This window comes from Fundulus heteroclitus, chromosome 5 (assembly GCF_011125445.2).
Source record: "Fundulus heteroclitus isolate FHET01 chromosome 5, MU-UCD_Fhet_4.1, whole genome shotgun sequence".
In the NCBI taxonomy this organism is placed as follows: domain Eukaryota; kingdom Metazoa; phylum Chordata; class Actinopteri; order Cyprinodontiformes; family Fundulidae; genus Fundulus; species Fundulus heteroclitus.
The window spans coordinates 28,668,011-28,687,872 of NC_046365.1; the positions used below are offsets into that span (position 1 = coordinate 28,668,011).

Sequence of the window (19,862 nt, forward strand, 5' to 3'; positions counted from 1 at the left end):
TCTCAGCCCGCTTCAGTGAGTTTCAACCAGTTGGTTATATCTTCCCCACTCTCATTCTTCACTTGACTGTGCTGCTCCTGATAGCCCATATATTAACTCTAACTGTGAGTCACACATCATTGCACTGTAAATGTTGCTTTTAAGACTCTTGATAAGCACGCTGCACTGATCTGAGGGGACAGCACAACACTGTGTTCTGCATGTTCAGCAATCTAACACCCCTGTCATTACTTACACATGCAGGGCTATGATATATGTCTGTTTGTGAAAACACTCACAAGAAACACAAAGATATGTGCGCCTGGAATCCAGGATGACAAGACCTTTAGAGTAATTCCAGAAAGGAGCAGATTGCTGGTAATCACGAGACAGTAGTGAAGATAAAACACTTGCATAGTCTAAAATGATGTAACACTCTGTAAACACAATCTAAAACGACCGTCAACTGATTGTGTGTCCTGCAAAGGCAACACAACCCCAGGGCTGAATATGTTAGATCTTATATCACAACATATGTGCAAGAGTATTGGCAATTTGGCTCCTACAGTGTCTTGGAACAAAATGCATACCCCCTGAGTTATTGTTTAACATTTTGTCATGATATAAAAATAATGTTTTTTGCCAGACCAAGTTTTGCATTATTGTGAACCAGAATTTAAATTATGCATTGTTTTTTAACAAAAACCTAGAATGTGTGGTGAACTCTGCTCTGATACCCATAATGGTGACTTCTAAAGGTAATTTGTTAAACTTCAGTGCAACAAATTGCTTTCAGAAATTACATTATTGGTAAACTGGGTAGACCTGCATGTAGTTAAATATCTGCATAAATACAGCTGGTGTTTGTCCATTAGAGGACATTAGTGAATGAACAACAATGGTGAAGAGCACTCTTCAGGGGTCTAATTTATAAAGCATGCGTATGCACAAAATGGGGCCTGAAATGTGCATACATCACTTTCTTCGCAAAAGTTGGGATCTTAAAAAAAAAAAAAAAAGCTTGACAGGAAAATGTGCGGTCCTCACAGCAACTGTGACCCATGCGTATACTCATTTTGGAGACATGGGAAACTGCAGAAGCACATGGTAAAGTGGTGAACTGCAGCCAAACTGCATCATGATTCTTCCCAAATGTTCAATTTGACTCCATATCAGAATTTAATCATAGATCAACTTCACCATAAAGGTATAGAGCTATGTAATATGCCTATAGAAAATACCAAAAACCAGTTTGATCATGATAAAATAAGGTTACATACACCAAGCCCCCAATTTGATAGCGTTTCCTTTTTGAACCGAAAGATAATTTGCTTTCGGGCGCGATTAACAAATATAAACAGACGTGGTAACATCTAGCGGCAGTATGGCAGAACTATCATAATGCCGGTTTGCTTGACTTATAAATCAATAGGGCATTCCTCAAATGACGTCAAATTACTAAATTTAGAACAGGCACCTGCGTTGCGGTGCACTGCCTGTGGTCAGACAAGCCTGTGGTCAGAGAAGCTAGGTGAAGTGGTAAATCCAAGTGGACTTGGATTGTGGCAGATGGCCATTCACTCTGAGCCTTGTTCTGTTGGAGGTTTTTGTATCCTGTTAAAGGAGAGTGTTTCTCTGTCGCTACATGCATGCTCAGTATGAGGGATTGCTATAAAACCATCGACAATGGAGACTACTGTGACTCCACACTCCTTCAGGAGAAGTGAACGCTGCTTGTCAAGATTCGATGCAGTCTGATGGGTTTCCTTAGGTTAGGAAACATTTTGACCAATCTGTCTGTATGATTTAATTGAATTGCCTTTGTAAAGTGCCTTGAGTTGACATGTGGGGTGACTAGGCACCATTTAAAAAAAATTATAATTGAACTGAATTAGCTACAGAATTTTAATTGCAATGTATCACATACAATAAATAAAAAATGCAGGTATATAGTTTGAAACTTAGCTGAATTATGCATCAATTCACATAAATCTGAACGTCTAAAGGCTAAAAATGGCTTCTAATATGAGCCATCGTACAGCAAGTAAAATAAGAACTGAACACATCCACATTTTTCACAGTATAAGTATAATTTTAAAAAGTTAATTTAACACCAGCGGTTGGCAATAACCCGATTAATGTTTACATACAAATAATAAAAAGAAAAATAGTGCACAAGAAGTTAAGGGTACAAAACTGGAATGATGGTAGAAGTATTGAATTAAAAAAAGGAAAAGGATGTGCAAGAAGGAAAAGAAAGCCAACAAACCAGTTGAAATACGCCAGTATTTGGAAAAATATTTGCACTTCTATCTGCAAATCTATGTATCATCCACTGATGGACAGTAAAAATGTTCCTCATTTACAACGTTTTGCTCAGTGTGGTAAGATCGTTCTAAGCAAAAAGACATCCACAGACAAGTAGCAAAACATACTAAAGCCAATGACTACAGCTGCATTTCTAAAGTTATGCATGATCCAGTGAGTGCTGTAAGATCCATCACATGTGCAGCAAGGGGAAACTAGCAAGGAACGCACACGCACATCGTCGTTATGTGAGCACATCACAATGACTGGCATGGGGGAAAACAAATAGACAAGGTGATCCCCTGTAAGTCGAAGCCCGAAAAGATCAATCACTATACCTTTAAGCCGACGCTGTCAGCGGGGTTTGGAATAGCCCTCTCAAGGGACGTCCATCGGTTAGAGAGGTATTGCATCCGTGCTGCATTCAGGTCTGCTATGGACTGAACTGACTTATTTTGTAAATGCCACCTTTCAGTTTAATTTTGTATTGAATGGGTTTACAGAACCCATTGATTTAAGTTGTTAGCTGAAAATGAACTGTTATTCACAAGCACAAAACAAACACATGCCATATAAATAAATTGGTATATACCTCGCTGAAGCTTGTGGTACTCAAGTGCTTTTGACATGTGAATCAGATTAATTGATTGTGTGCCCATATAAACTGTAAAATCTAATTTATTTTTTGTAAACATACAAACATAGCTAATGTGGCAGGAACTTGGAAGATTTAATACTTTTGCAAGGCGCTATATATTCATACTCTCCTCCGGCCTCATGTATGTTTCTCCATCTTGGGCTGACTTGAAATTCTCTTCTGAGGAAAAAATGTATTAAATAACTTAAAATAAGGATAATTCTTACACAGAATGAATACATACTAACTGAGTAAATATTGATTGACAAGACTTTGCAGACATTCCACACCATCATCTCTCAGGGAATTCAACTTAAAGGATATGGGCTGCAGACCATACGGATGCACAAGCTGCGGGGACAGGTTGTCTGTTTCAGACAGAAGAAGACCACAGGCACCAGCTCAGGATAGGGCACAACTAACACACTGGTATCACTGCTGCCATCATCGTCGTCCTCATCTTCATCATCACCGTCACGCTCCTCCACCACCGTCAGCTGCTTTTCTTCTTCGATTCTCTCTTTCTGGATGATCCCTTTCTCTTCGTCCTTTGCCTCTTTTTCCTCAGGATGCAGGTGGGAGCAAGGAGAGGGCCTACGGGGGGATGAGGATGAAACAACACCATCTCTGCCTTGGGCTATGGCTGCTGTTACCCTGGAAGTTGCTGCTGCTGCTGCTGACTGTGTCGTTGATGTCGATGTTGCAACACCAGGGCCCTCCTCCTCCTCACTCATGGCAACCTAAGAGTCTTAGACGAAAGAAAGAACACAAACAGAAATGGAAAGCTTTATTTCAAAAGCAAAGCATAAGGGCAGCTTGTGGATAGATTAAAATCAGGAAACAAATAAAGGCAACATAGTAAAATAAAAAGCAACATTCACTTCAAGTTTAGATTGATAATGAACTGTACAATGCTACAAAACGTATAGTAAAGCTTGTAAAAATGCTGATTCTCATGGGAAACAGAAATTGGTTGGCAAGGTTATTTCAAAATGGTACAATTAAAAACCTCTGCAACAAGAACTCAGATATTGCTTCGCTCCTCAAGATCTTTGAGTAATTTTTGCTTTGTGACAGGATGCATTTTCCTGTTGAAAAGAAATATTTTACATTGATTAGGTAGTTGGAGCACGTCAAAGTAACATTCACACAGATGGGAAAACCAAAGGTTTTCTAGTAGACCATTGCCCAGAGCATCACTTTGCCAGCTTTGCTTCTCCCCATATTGCTTCATGATGCCACGGATTTCCCCATTAAATGATGCAGCAATCAATATGTGTACAAATTAGTTTAATAATCAGTCGAGGTAACCTTTTGCATTACATTGAATAGTGAATCACAATCACAATTTGTGGAATATTTTAAATGACAGGATATTTGGAAGACTACTGTATTTAAGGTGTCTGGCACATGTGTTCTGTTTAACAATATACTATATTTAGCAAGTTGAATGGACACTACCTGTCCCTAAGCCATCACCTCATGAATACCTTATGTTGCTAAAATGATAAAAAAAATTGGTATGGACAATATTTAAAGGTAAAGTAAGAACATTTTAGGAAAAATATGGGTTAATGGTTATTGATATTGTCATATAAAATATTCTATCCAATATTAGGTCCTATATCCAGTACAGTGTAGCTGTATTAGCCATATATGCAACACACTGTGAGGCAAGGTGTATTCCAAGTGGAATTCTAGTGGAAATACAATTAACTTTCATCAACATTTCATGTCATTTGAACTGGACCACATGAGTCAGCTTTCACTCCCCATTTGATTCAGTTTGCCTCACCAGTAATGGCCATTTTGAGCTCACCACTGCCGTAGACCACTTTTGATTGATACTGACCATTGTGAAATGGGAACATGTCTCAAGAGCTTCAGTTTTGGAGATGTGCTGACCCGGTGGTTAAGCCATTATGATGTGACACTTACGCAACATGCTTGAATTTTAGGATTGTCAATTTTTTTACTGCTTGTTGCATACAAACATTGAGGATAAAGTTATTATTCACTGCTTACTTAATATGACCAGGCCATACAGGTGTTACTAATGAGGAGATAATCAGCTGCAGTCCCTTAACATGCCAATAGTCATAACCTTATGCCTTGTTTATACACTACTCAAAAAATAAAGGGAAGACTAAAATAACATCCTTGAGCTGGATGAATTAAATATTCTTATTAAATACTTTGTTCTTTAGATAGCTGAATGTGCTGACGAAAAAAATGATCGATTGAAATCAAATGTATTAACCCATGGAAGTCTGGATTTGGAGCCACACTCAAAGTTGAAGTGGAAAAACACACTACAGGCAGATCTAACTTTGATTTCCCTAAAACTAGTCAAAAGGAGGCTAGTGTGTGTAGCCTCTACATGCCTACATGACCTCCCTAATCAAACGCCTGGGCATGCTCCGGATGAGTTGGCGGATGGTCTTCAGAGGGATCTTCTCCCAGACCTGGACTAACGCATCCACCAAATCCCAAACAGTCTGTGGCGCAACGTGGGGTTGGTGGATGGAGCGAGACACGATGTCCCAGATCTGTCTAATTGGATACAGGTCTGGGGAACCGGCGGGCCATTCCTTAGCATCAATGCGTTCGTCTTGCAGGAACTGCAGACACACTCCAGCCACATGAGGTCTAGCAGTGTCTTATGTTAGGAGAAACCCAGGGCCAACCGCACCAGCATATGGTCTCACAACGGGTCTGAGGATCTCATCTCTGTACCTAATGGCAGTCAGACTACCTCTGGCGAGCACATGGAGGGCTGTGTAGCCCCACCCCAAAGAAATGCCACCACACACCATTAATGACCCGCTGCACACCGAGCCTGCTGGAGGTTGTTGCAGGCAGCTGAACATTCTCCACAATATCTCCAGATGCTGTCAAATGTGCTCAGTGTGAACCTGCATTCATCTGTGATGAGCACAGGGTGCCGGTGATGAATTTGCCAATCTTGGTGTTCTCTGGCAAATGCCAAACATCCTGCACAGTGTTATAACCCCCACCTGTGGACGTCGGGCCCTCATACCACGCTCATGGAGTCTATTTCTGATCGTTTGAGCAGACACATGCACATTTGTGGCCTGCTGGAGGTAATTTTGCAGGGCTCTGGCAGTGCTCCTCCTGTTTCTCCTTGCACAAAGACGGAGGTAGCGGTCCTGCTGCAGGTTTGTTGCCCTCCTACGGCCTTCTCCACGTCTCCTGATGTAAGTTCTCAGGAACTGCAAAGTGGTCTGTGGTCACCATCTGCAGAACCACTCCTTTATTGGGTGGATCTTGCTAATTGCCTGTAGTTTTCACCTGTTGTCTATTCCATTTGCACAACAGCAGGTGAAATTGATTGTCAATCACTGTTGCTCCTTAAGTGGACAGTTTGATTTCACAGAAGTGGGATTGACTTGGCGTTACATTGTGTTGTTTAAGTGTTCCCTTTATTTTTTGAGCTGTGTATGCTTATTTATTTCATTTACTTTTTATTATTTTTTGCCTTCCCCTTTTCCTCAGTTTAAGAAAGGAACAGGGTTATAGTACATCTAGCTTATTATAAAGTGGATTCCTTATAGCTGAATCAACTGTTTCTAAAATTCTGCTTTTTAAAATAAAGAATCATTCAAAAGTATTAGGGAAAGGACAGGAGTAATTTCCAAAGGAAACTAACAGAAACTCTTTTACAGGTCGAATAGATACACTTGCAAGTATAAGACATTTTAGAACACATTTGGGATCTATCTACATAAGCAGTAATCATTCGCTGTCACAAGCAAATTTATAGATTTGTTTACTTTTTTGAATAATTGTTCTTTATTCTCTGTTGGACAAAAATAAAAATATCCTCCTCATCAGCCTGATGTTGCAAAGGAGATTCAACAACATGCTGACAAAAGAAGTCCCTGCTTATCCACTGTGGCTTTTTTCCTCTTTGATTGAAACATTCAGCCAACCAGTTCGTGCTAATGAAGGCTGTTTTAAAATGACAAAAGTAAGAAAAGGCCACTTAATATTACTCATTAGGACTAAATGGATGGCCTTTCTTTTCTTTACCATCCACATCAACCTGTGTTCCTGCAGCTTGTGAAGTTGATTTAAATTGTCCTTTACACTGTAGTGGTAGTTAACAAAATATTTCAAACTTTGATCTTAGTTAAGGCACTTTTTGCGTTGACAGTAGAGCAGTAAAATATTGAATGATTTACTCATCTTCATCCTATTGTTCATCCAATTGTTTTGCTCCTGCTACACCTATATTAAATTTAAAGAACACCTGGTTTCTTGAAAACTTACATTGACACAATTCAAGCATGTGTGTTTCCAATTTACCGTATTTTTCAGATTATAAGGCATATTTAAAATCATTACATTTTCTAAAAAATGTATGGTGCGCCTTATAATCTGGTGTGTCTCATACATGATTACCGTTGTGCTTACTAATCAATTTTATGTGGTACAATACACTCAACATGCTAAAACATGTAAGTATGACTTTGATTAGCAACGAAGCCGCTCCCCTCCATGGATATTCAGAGCATTACGGTACACTGTCACTACCTGATCAGCCCCCTGAGCTGTCTACAAGATTGCCTGACTGTAACGTCTAAACTAGAAGTGCATTCATGCACCTGGAGTACATGCTAGCATCAATAAAACAAGTAAGCTAATTAAATTTAAAATTTAAGTTTATTTTGGCCATATGTTAGAAACAGGGCTGTGTAGTCCAACTAATGTCCTCCTGACAGACGGACAGCTCTCCCTCTCAGTAGAAAGCTGCGTATGGGGGAGGGCAGAGTCATATTACATGCTTGTGAAGAATATTTAATGCACCTTACAATCCGGTGCGCCTTATGGTCCAAAAAATAGAGCACTGTCACACAATAACAAAGGTCAATGACAAAGATCAGATAAATTTATTTTCGTGATTTTGCACCCCCACAGTGATGGGTATCAGTTTAAGCAATCACAAAAACAGCAAAAGATATACACTTTTAAGGATCTCCTACTCCCTATTGAGTCACTAAAAATGTATGTGTGCAAAAAGAAACAAGAAGGCTTCTAGAAGTAACCAGCTGTAATATTCTTGTCAGTATAACATTACAGTTCTAATTCCATTAACCCTGAAAAAAAGGTTAACCAAAAGCTAAATCTATGAACCACGGCTTCTGTTCATCTTTTTGAAATTACTTAAGCACAGTGACTTTATTAACCTTTAAATTCTGAAAAGAAATTGCTTTGTCTGACAACAGATTTCTAAAAAAAAAAATGGAGAGCTGTGAATTTAAATTACAAAGCAGTGGAGATGACTGCCTCAAATTCACACAACGACAGCTGCTAGTGACCTGGAAAACTAATAACCAATTCTTAAGAACACCACTGTGTGTTTCCACAGCTAGCAGTGAATACATTTTTCATGTCACTGAATCACAATGTTGAATGTCTGCGTTAGCTCTACTGGGACAACAGACATCAGCTGTTTAAATAATGTTTATCTCTGGTTTTGCAATAACAAAACTGACTCCTTTTTCTTGCAAGCATGGGGAAAAATCTGTGAAATATTACTGTCTTGTATACATTTCTAGCAAGGTCCTAAGTTTCAGTTTCAGGGATAAACAACAGTCGAGAAACTAAACTATATAACAAAACATTTCTTAAACATTTGTTACACTCGTGGTAAAAACATTTTAGGTACAATATTCAGTGGCTTTTATTATAAATGTGATTTGTGCTAATGACTACCCAGTGAAAAGTATGCGGCATTTCCCACTTATGAGATATCAAAGATGATTGGACATGCTCAGACAATTTAAACCTACCATGTAGCGCAAATATATCTAAAAATTTGCATCAACTGTATTTTAATAATGTTATATAGCAGCAGTACATGACTGTACGTTTCTGTTCTTTTTATGGTTTAACTTTACTGACTGCATTTCACACTTCCTTCCACTGAAATTGTTGTCAACTATTTTGTCATGCAAAATACTTGAGATTTGTAATCACATGAAAAGGCATCTTACAACAAAACCAGAAGCTGTACTTTTAAATGTCCTGATGAATGTAAACATTTAGATTTTAAAAAGGAGAGATAATGTTGGATATTATACATATATAATAAAAGCTGCCAAACTCTAAGCCATTGGTGACTTTAAGATGTGACATATAGTGGCATATGATAGGATGTTTTCAGTCCAGCTTTAAAACACATTTTAAGAAACAAAGTAGGTCCTAACTGGTAACTGGGGTAAGAGATTAGTGGTGGTCAAACTTAAATACAGCCAAATGGGGAAAAGGGGTGGGGGTGGGGGGTTGTTGGTCTTCATTTGCGGTTGGCTCTCGGGCCTTGCAGTCTGTTTCTATTCTAGCAGACTATGGTGGTCTATTGGAGACTATTGGAGTCAGCGAAGGGCTGTCTTCCTGGGAAGACATGTGTCCCCTCACTCATTCCTCCCCATTGACGGTGCTACACATGTCGGACCTTGGGGGGTGGGGATGTTGCTGGGGAGCAGGAACATAAGATGTGTGTGGTAAGTGTGTGTACTGCATCCCTTTTTCATAGGAAAAAAGTATTTGCATGTGGGGCCCTGGGGAATGTGTGAATGTGACTATGTACGTTTTTTTCTGTTTTTTCTTTTAGTCAAGTTGGTTTGGACTGCCCCCTCTGTTGGGACATTTCAGGTCCCCACTAAGTATGGAGCTCATCTCCCCCATCCTGCTACCCTCTGTTGGCTGGTGTTTGACCCACTGGTGCATTGGTGGTCCTCGGTGTCCGGGGCTGAGTGATCAGGTGTGCTACTGCAAAGCGGGGCCAGGACCCCGTGGCTCTGTCGGGGCCCCGCATGGGGGCTGGACGCCCCTGGGCATCAGATCTCTGGCCCCATGGCTGGTTCCGCTCCGACAAGCTCCCGAGAGCTTCGACACTGTGGGTTTTAGGGGGTTTTCTGGGGCTCCTCTTTGCTCTTCCCTGAAATGGGGGAGGCAGCTATCCCTGTGTTGGTCCCTCTTGGCTGCCTTTGCTCTGGGGGTCCCTTCAGGAGCCTGGGGTTCTGGTTACCCCTGTGTTTGCCTCAGAGCTCTGGGGAGCAACAATAGTATGTGTCTGCAGATTCCGAGACCGCACTTTCAGACCGGCACTTTCAGACCCACAGTTCTAGACCCCTTCTCTTCTGCAACAGTGCCATCTATTTCCGGATGAGGCGGAACCTATAAAAGCTACTCATAATATTTACCTTAATAGTTTAGAGATTTAGTGCACCTTGATACCACAAACACTTTGAAAGTTGATTACTTTAAACTACTAAATAGTAATACGCAATTCTAGAACCCTTCTCTTCTTTAACAGCACCATCTATTTCCTTATGAGTCAGAAGCTACTAAAGCTACTTATAATATTTGCATAAATCACTATAGTCGTAATAGATTAAAATATTGTTTAACATGAATACTTTATGCTGACACAAACATTATATACTGTTTTGTGTGTGTGTGTGTGTGTGTGTGTGTGTGTGTGTGTGTGTGTGTGTGTGTGTGTGTGTGTGTGTGAACATTCCTACGTTACAGCTGATAGCAGGAAAGTCTGCTAGCTTTGAGTTCTCCAGCCTTTGTGTCTGTGCTTTCTGCTCTCAATCATCATGAGAAATGTTAACTCTGTGCCCAAGACTGATAAGATGGAGGTGAAGGTGAAAAAACAACAACTTATTGTACCTGTCAACAGTGCAGTGGACTGAGGGCAGCAGTATGCATCAGAAGTGTCATAGTCGATGGAATATGGACATGCAACACCCCCCCCCCCCCACACACACGCACACACAAACACACAGAAAATTAATACAGGGACAGATCTGCTTAAATACTGATAGGAGAGGGAGAAAGAAGGCATGAGGAGCAGCTGGAGAAAATCAGGAGATAAGGGCACAGGTGGAAGTGGTGAAGACTGAGCAGAAAAATGAATAAACATAATACAAAGACCCTAATGAATATACATACTCAATAATAAATAAACCCACTAATGACTGAGCTGAAGACAGAGGCTGGAAAATAAGGAGCTAAATACTAAGCTAAGTACTTAAATCATAGTTGGCATAATACTGACTAATGATAGGAACCAAATCTACAGTTGTGAAACAAACTGCTCTGCATTATTCCAAGGAACCTTAGCTAATATTCGTGACAGAAACATTTTTCCTTAACACCTAAATATTCTATACATTCTGGAGAACAGCTAATTATGTACTGACATTAATAACATATCCACCATTTGAACAGGGCCCCTTCTCTCGTCATTTGCCTCTCAATTTGGCGACAAAACTCCTCCATTCCACTGAAAATATGAAGGCTGGACAGTTATAAATAACTGAAAAAGAGAGAGCCTAGTTAGTCTTAGTTAGTTTTTCTAAAATACATTATCAAACTATAGGTTGAGTGATATCAATGATAATATTTTAAAACATACATAAAAACAAAAGACACTATTATTCTTTTCATGATGTAATGATAATGCTGAAGGAGCTTTGAATACACTAATTGCTAATTTACTTTTGCAATGTCTATTTTTCAGAAAAAAGTAAAGCTTCACATTTTTATTAAAAACTGGATCACAGCATATGTGTTAATCTGTTATATATTTACACACACATTCATGCTTCATTGATATGGCGGTAACATTAAGTTTGAATCATCATTAAATTTGACTAATTACACTAAATGTTCGGGTCAAACCATTAGCTTTTCTAAGATAAGCTAATCTTATATATATATATATATATCTGAGACAATTGTACTCATGTTTAATACTCACTTTCCTATCGCCATTCATGTTGACTGGTCCAGAAATAGATGGTGCTGTCGCGGAAGAGAAGGAATCTGAACATGTGGGTCTTAAACTGCGGTCTCTGGGTCTGAAGACACATGCTTCTCCCTCGCAACCACTATTGAGGTTTTTTCTTATGGATAAACCTGCCTATCTCCAGCGTACACTGGAGAGGCGGGGTACACCCTGGACAGGTCGCCAGTCTGTCGCAGGGCAACACAGAGACAAACAGGACAAACAACCATTCACGCACACACTCACACCTAAGGACAATTTAGAGAGACCAATTAACCTAACAGTCATGTTTCTGGACTGTGGGAGGAAGCCGGAGTACCCAGAGAGAACCCACGCATGCACAGGGAGAACATGCAAACTCCATGCAGAAAGACCCAGGGCTGACTTGAACCCAGGACCTTCTTGCTGCAAGGCACACAGCGCTGTGTCACGTTATACATTTGTATTCAATAATACTGTGTATTCCTCAGTGATTGTATCAAGGCATTGGGTGTTTGTACCTGAATCGGTTGGTTGTGTTGTTCTTATATCTCTCTTTGCAGGTGTAGAAGCAGACTCAGAGGATGTTATATTGCTCTTTTCTTTCCCTCTCCTTTTTTTCTCGTTTTCACTTTTTCCCTAATCTTTTTCTCTTATTTTTTTTCCTCTTCTGCAGTTCACTATCTGGTATCAGAATAATATTTAAAAAAAGTTAAAAAAGAAAAAACAACTGGACTTTTTTCCGAAGTTTGAGACGTTTCGTTTCCTATCCAGAAAGCTTTCTCAATTCAAAATATCTAGAGTAGTGTGGAGTTGCAAGCTTTATAGTACTGCCCAACAAAGGCCTTGTAATGGCTTAGACAACATGCAAATTGAACCGAAACAGGTCCACCCCCTTAGTAATGGGGAGTCGTTAAGGTCATTGTAGGCCTGCAAACTGAAACGAAACTGGTCCACGCCTCTGCAATGGGGAGTCAATTAGGGTTGTTATTGGCCTGGTTTACAAGAGCGATGTTTTGATGTTTTTGATCACCCGTATGGGGGTAAGGATTGAGGTGTATCAGAATAATATATTCTCATGGATAGCGTGAGACTCTGCTTCACGATGCTTTTTACAATACACAGCTAAATTAAACATAAAAATGTTTTTTAGACACAAATTGCACTCTTCCAATCAAAATCAAAACAATCCCAATCCCAGCTGGTATGGTCATTTTCTAAAATACACCACTTTAATGTCAACAAAATATAAGTTCCCATAGTGGGTTTCAGTGTTGTTTTTGGCAGCCATCTTTTGTCTCAGTTTTAGTCTTCAGGACCAAAATTATTGTTAGTTTTAGTCACATTTTAGTCATCACTAAACAGAATAGTTTTAGTCCAGTTTAGTCGACTAAAATTCAAAAAGGTTTTAGTCTAGTTTTAGTTGCAATTCATAAAGCAACAGGTAACCCCTGAACAATTTTGAATAATAACCAGATTCCTTACCAGACTGACAGCTTTATTTAACCATCAAACAAGTGATATAAATGAATGAATGAATGATGATGAAATAATGTATTTAATATGTTTTGTGACAGTTTGTATTCAGAAGTTTTAATAAAAGAGTGAAGAATTTTAAGCATCATTGTTTATTTATTTATTTTGTATTAATACATTATCTCACTGTATTCTTTTATAATATTCGCTATAACATGATAGGGTGACATTTGTGTCAATAATCTTCTAGCATAGGTTATTCTGCGTGGTGGGAGGGGGGCCCCCAAATCAAATTCTGTTTAGGGTCCCCAAAAGGCAGAACCAGTAATGGCTGCATGCTGGATCAGAAAATAGTTCTGCTAACCAGATCCAGTCTAAAAAGCCACTTATTCTGTTTGTAAGTTTTGTTCTTATAAACAGGCATGCTGCCTTGTGCTTCAATTCAGGCAAAATTACGTTACATGTAATTTAGGTGGGCACTTTTAAGGATCATCTTAAGGAACTTGTAACAGCGGGGCTTCAGCTCAGATCTGTCATTCCTCCTGTTCCCTCTAAAGGAGCCCTTTACAGTCTTTATTTATGTATTTTTCCCACCGCGCAGCGCACCAATCGGGGGAAAATCCGCCCACCTCACCGCCGCAATCCGGTATCATTAAGTATAAATTATGTTGGTACCAGACATTACCAAAAAAGTGTTTTTTTTTCCACCGTCACTTAGCGAAAAAGGAGGATGTATAGTTAATCATCGCATCCCTGGATCCACTCGCGTACGCTGAACGTCAAGCCCGGAGGCTAAACCGAAGGCATTTATCTTATCTATCTCGTTGCCACGCATTAGTAATGCGTGGCCACGACTTAACATCGTGTAAAATAAATTTTCTGTCCATGTCACCAGACAGGCTCCGTAGGTTGTCGCTACTGCCATGGTCCGTCAATTTGGTCATGCAGAATGTGCGCCGCTGCACGCCAGGTGGTGGGAGTGACCAAACAGGACGCAGCAGCTGGGCTGATACGTCTTGTAACGAACAGATTACAGCACAATAGGCAGATATGTGATGCATTTTAAACTTCCAACAAACCATCCACTAATGTTTTCGTCCAGTCCAGTCAACGAAAACTCACACCCACGACTCGTCATGTTTTTGTCATCAAAGATCCATGTTTAGCTTGTCAGTTTTCGTTATCGTTATGAAAAAAGGAGCGTCAACAAAATAATTTTGTCATTGTTGACGAAAACAACACTGGTGGATTTAAATGATTTTACATTCTCAAATGTATAATTTTCCCATTTTACCAAGTGACCTCAATGTATTTAATGTAATTAAATACCTCTTTTTGGTCCACAATAAAAACCTTGTGGAAATAATGTGAAAGCTAGCTTACGCGTGAAAACAAAACATCACCAAAATAAAAAAGCATCATAGTATGATGCTACTGTTGGCAGTAGTATCATACTATGGGGATTGTTTTATGCAGCACAGATAACTAATCTGATCAGTTATAAATGCATGTCAAACCAAGCTTGAAAACCTGCTTGATGTTGCAAATGACTTGGTACTGGTGTGGGGACGAAACTAAACCCTAAACATACAGCCAGGGATTTAATTGAATGGCACATTTGTGAATGACTGAATGGCCCACTCAAAGTCCAGATCTTAACTTAACTGAGAATCTGTAGCAAAACTTGAACAGTGCTGTTCATAGAGACATTCAATCCAATCCAACACAGTTTAGACTGGTTTGCAAAGGAAAATGTCAGTATTGTTTTTTAATCTTCCAGGTGTAAAAAAGGTGGTAGAGACATAACCCCAAACCTGCTGTTCAACTATGTATATAAAGCGTCTGAATACAAATTCCTAACATACATTTTTATATTTTTATGCATGGAACAATATGAAAACAAATTATTTTACTTGTACTTTGAAAAAGTTAACATTAAGCATGTCATAACCCCTTACCAAAACATAACACATAACATTCATTGCTAATTAGGCAGAGTGGCAATTATCAATTGCATTTACTGCAGAAATGAAACATGGTAATATACCCACGTAGTTTAAACTATGACAACAGTGTCAGAGATTAACAGTTAGTGGTTTTGATGTGACACAGATCCTCATTAGTGGATTTGCAGAAAACTTAATGGTCTGTAGCCTCACCTTCATACAACTATATGTAACTACAAACTCAAAGATATTGTGTTATAAATTGTATGGTTAAATTATGTTTCAACTTAAATATAAAAAGGAAACAAAAAAACATATATGACATCGAACACCCCATAATGGAGACACTCATTAGGACTGAACCACATCAACCTCACCTCAGTCAGGCACACACATCCAAGTTCAGGGCACTAAAAAGCAAACATAGCAGTCCAATAATGGTGTTGGCTACCTTAGATGAAAAACTTAAGTAGGCCCACAAGATCACAGTGCTGCCCCCACAATCCCCTCCTGACATTTCCTTCAGCGTTGCGCCTCAGATATATAAACAAGCTGACAAATGAGCACGGATTCCATGACACAGAGCTTGCTAAATTGTGTGATTCAGAAACAAACTTCGAAGAAACTTAAAAGTGAGATGAGAAAGGAAGATACATTACCACTAAGAGATTCTGTTTGTCACAGACTATTGCAGAAGAATTAAGACGGGCAGTGATTTGATACGTAAAAAGAATAAAAATGGCATTCCCACGTGTTCTGTCATCAGTAAGTGCTAATGAAAAAGCCACACGCGTTCATCTGAGATCGATTTTGTCTAACTTGATTTGTACTTGTAATTGTGTGAAAAAGAAATAGCACCTTACTTATCATGCTCATTGAGTCTGATATTGTGAAAGCAATGACTAGCCAAACCCAAAGGCCATTGTGGTGCTACATGAATATTGTTGGTTTGTAATCAAATGTGTAGTGCCCTCAAGAAAATACTACTTGTTTGCAAACACATATTTTACAAGCAGTGTTCAATCTAATTACATTCTGCTGAAAGAAAGCAAATGAGACCAATGTGGTAGAGAGGCTTGTTATTGTACTCTTTTCAAAGAGCGTCAACAAACTTGATCAGCTGACGCATTCATAAGCAAATATGTTTCTTTTTTGTTGTTCAAAACATGCAAAACAAAACCACAGAACAATTGTTCATCTGCTTTCTTTGTATAATTTCAGTGTAGGGACCACCATTTATTTAAATATGTCACAACCAAATTGTCGTATGAAGAATACTGCTGGTGGTAGGTACTCTAATAGTGTTACCCTGGGAAAAAAATGATGCAGTGTATTTATATCAGTCAAATACCAATTTCATCAACCGTATAAGACGAACTGTTAAGGCAAGCTAATAAGCATAGACTGCCAAAAAAAGATATGGTTCAAACATGCAATAGACTTTAAAACTGCATTGGACAAGAGTGATTAAAGTTAGCACTATAGTGGTTAAGGTTTTTTTTTATTTCTTTATTTTTTTTATTATTTGTTGTAGTTGTTGGAGTACAGAACAAGTCTGGTAACTGATGTTCTTAACAACTGACTCATAAAATCTTAAAATTTTGATGATAGATTTGTTGAAATACATACAGATTTACCCAAGTTATACTACTGGATATCTGCCTTTTGTTTCTATGACATGATACATAGCTTTAAAAGGTTAATAATTCATCATTGGCTTTCTACAAATCTAATTATAATGCAAAATACACTGCCCATAGGTTACATTCCTATACAATCTACAGAATGAATATATTAGCAAAAGCTCAACAATAACATCTCATGGAGTTTAATTTATTGCTCTGTCTGCAAAGATGAAGATTCAGTCCCACAAGCATGCTGAATGCTCAGTAATATGATTAATTCAGCTAATAACTATTTATCCACTTGGGGGCACTTACAGAGCATGTATGGACGATTCAATATTCAGGTGAAGAAGGTCAAAATGGCGATCATTAAGTGATAACTTGGGGACTGAAAAGCTAGTGAGCACGATGCTGGTAAAAGGTGGTTAAGAATACAAACGACGGAGAGGAAAGGGAAAATGACAGGACGCCAACTACACAAATGGGATATTAGTGATATTTATTTGTGTGTATATATTATGTTTCTGTGGTTGCACATCAAGACAGGAATGGTTTAATTTTTTTCTTACTTGATTTGTCAGCTTGAACACCTACCCCTAACATTTTTCTGAATAAAGCTCACTGGCGGACTTGATAGAGACCACTGATCACTACAGTACTGTCACTAAAGGATATGACACAAACTATTTTCACACAGACACTGCAGGCCTGAAATATTGTAGAGACGTCTTGGATTGGATGGCATGTGAGACTGCAAATGTCAGCTGCATTTGTTATGGACCTGTGGACATTTTTCCACCTAGCCTTCCAGTAAACATTTCTGTACGACTGGCTGGCGAGACAGTGTGCCAATGCAGCAGCATTTACTCAGACTGATGGAGAAGGCAAGCCCATGTGTGCTGATAAGGGTTAACATATCTTTCTGGAGACACCTAAATTTCTTCTCAATATCATGGCTCCATTGAAAAAAAGGATTTGGCATAAATGTAATCACAAAACAGTCACTAAAAATCTTTATCTAACATTATTAAACTGTTGTAAAGTAAAAATAGCGATAGCCACTGCTGAACTCGCCTGCATCTCCTTCCTTATATTTTACTCTTGGACAGCACATTTCCAGCAAATAAAATGGTTCTTTAAGTGGACGACCGGCAACAGCAGATAAAAATTTGGACTAAAATCTCTTATCATTCTCCAGAATGTCTTGGTTATTCATATGGGCATGAAAATATTAATCATCCAAGGAGGGAAACCCACACAGAAACCTTAAAAAAGACAGCAGAAGGTCTCCCAATGCTTTCCCTAATAATGGCTAAAAATCGGGATTTTAAATGCTTTTCAAATTATAAAAAACTCGTATTTCACAGTGTGTTGATGGTATACAAAGGTTGAGCTATCTAGCTAATTGCACATGCCCAAAAGAGATGAATGTTTTTTGTTGTAACACAGATGCCGTTTTCATGCACTTGGAGCTATGACTGAATATATCTGCTGTTGTTCATCTCTTCTGTTAAATAACCACGCTGCATCTATTTTCTCAGTTTTCTTCCTCTAGGCTTCCAACCATAAACAGCAATTAGCTCAGCTCCCCATCAGACCCAAGCAGGAAAGCACTGCTGAGTAACAAGAGGTGTTTGGCTGCAGATGCTGTTAAGGGAATAAAGGATTTCTACACTTCTCTGCAATCGGAACTGCAGCAGATGTAAAACCGCAGTGCTGGCCTGTGGATTTGTTCTGTGCCGACAGTCAGTACCACTAGTTAGGGCTTTAGTGATGTTTGACAAAACATTCTGACTTTTTTGTTGGCACATGGGATGCATTATGTTCATGGCGAACCTGTGTGTGTAAGTATGCCAACACTGTAGGTGTTGCTGAGTAGTTGGCAGGGTTTAATGCATTTACAAGTGGTATGTGTGTGTATGCCAGTGAAATCTTGCCTCTGAACATTTAAATATGAGCAAGTCTGTTTGTGTTTGTTGTTGCTGTTGTCTTTTATAGACCCCTGTGAGAAGAACTTTAGAACTGCGCCGTTAACTTTGACTGATAAAAGTAAAATTGTTCGCCCCAGCAATAAATTTGTTCACATGAAAAACAAATAATTCTATGCTTCTGTGACTTTTAGAGCATGTTTTCCTTTATTAAACCATACATCTTGATTTGGACTGGAATATACCTAATAACAGTTACATAAATGATGTTGAAATGTAGTACATAACTCTGTCCACGAAAGGCATTTGATTTTCTAATTTTTTAATTGCATGACATTATAAAAGAAGATATTAACATTGATTTTATATTTGCTAAGTTCATAGGTATTTGTTGTAGGTTTCTGATATGTTATTTAATAACAAATTATTTGGAGTCAATATATTGTAATGCAACACTGTAAAAACATTGCTTTCTTCTTTAACATCATTCCAAAATCAAAATATATTGACAAAAATATCAGCAATGGAACTGTAGACCTCCACTAGTCTGGTTCACCCATAATTTTCCAGATGCCTGGCAGTGCCCTGTTCATCTGTTCAAATAATTATATGCAATTATAAACAGAATGAGAATGTTTAGCCACAATTTGAAGTGCTGTGATACAACTCTATGAACATAAAGTTAAATAGTGAACATAATAGTTGTTTAAGAAGAAAACTGGCAAGAATGTATATTCTAATATCTACAGAGCTTCAATAATTGCAATGTAATTTTATTTATCCTTAATTGACAAAATATAATTAAATTATTTGATAGTGGTTATATTCAGACACAAAAGGAAAACAATGGCTATGCAAAATGTTCAACTTCTTTACAGGCGATAGCTTTAGGTTTAAAATAATCTTGTAATTTTACCAGTGCATTATAAGCCATTTTATTCACCCCGCAAGTTTGCTTCATTTATTCTGGTTGGAGTTTACATCGCGCCACATGCTAAAAAGCAGGTCGAGCAGCACACGCTCGCAGGCCAGATACTGAATGTGGAGGGGAGCAATCTGGACTCCTTAGTTATTGCCCTCGGTAACTTTAACAACAGAAACCTCACTCTTGAACTTCCTAAGTATAGACAGTTTATTAAATGCCCGACCAGATAGGATAAC

General features: G+C 38.7%; 1 protein-coding gene across 1 annotated transcript in view; it reads right to left on the reverse strand.

Annotated features, from left to right (window-relative positions):
* The window catches only part of LOC105937061 (voltage-dependent T-type calcium channel subunit alpha-1I), a gene marked incomplete in the record, with an annotated part of 287,706 nt that overhangs the window by 186,260 nt on the left and 81,584 nt on the right, over positions 1 to 19,862 (reverse strand). Inside the window, 1 exon segment of the mRNA XM_036137349.1 lies at positions 3,248 to 3,671. Coding sequence (XP_035993242.1) covers positions 3,248 to 3,657 — 410 coding nt within the window.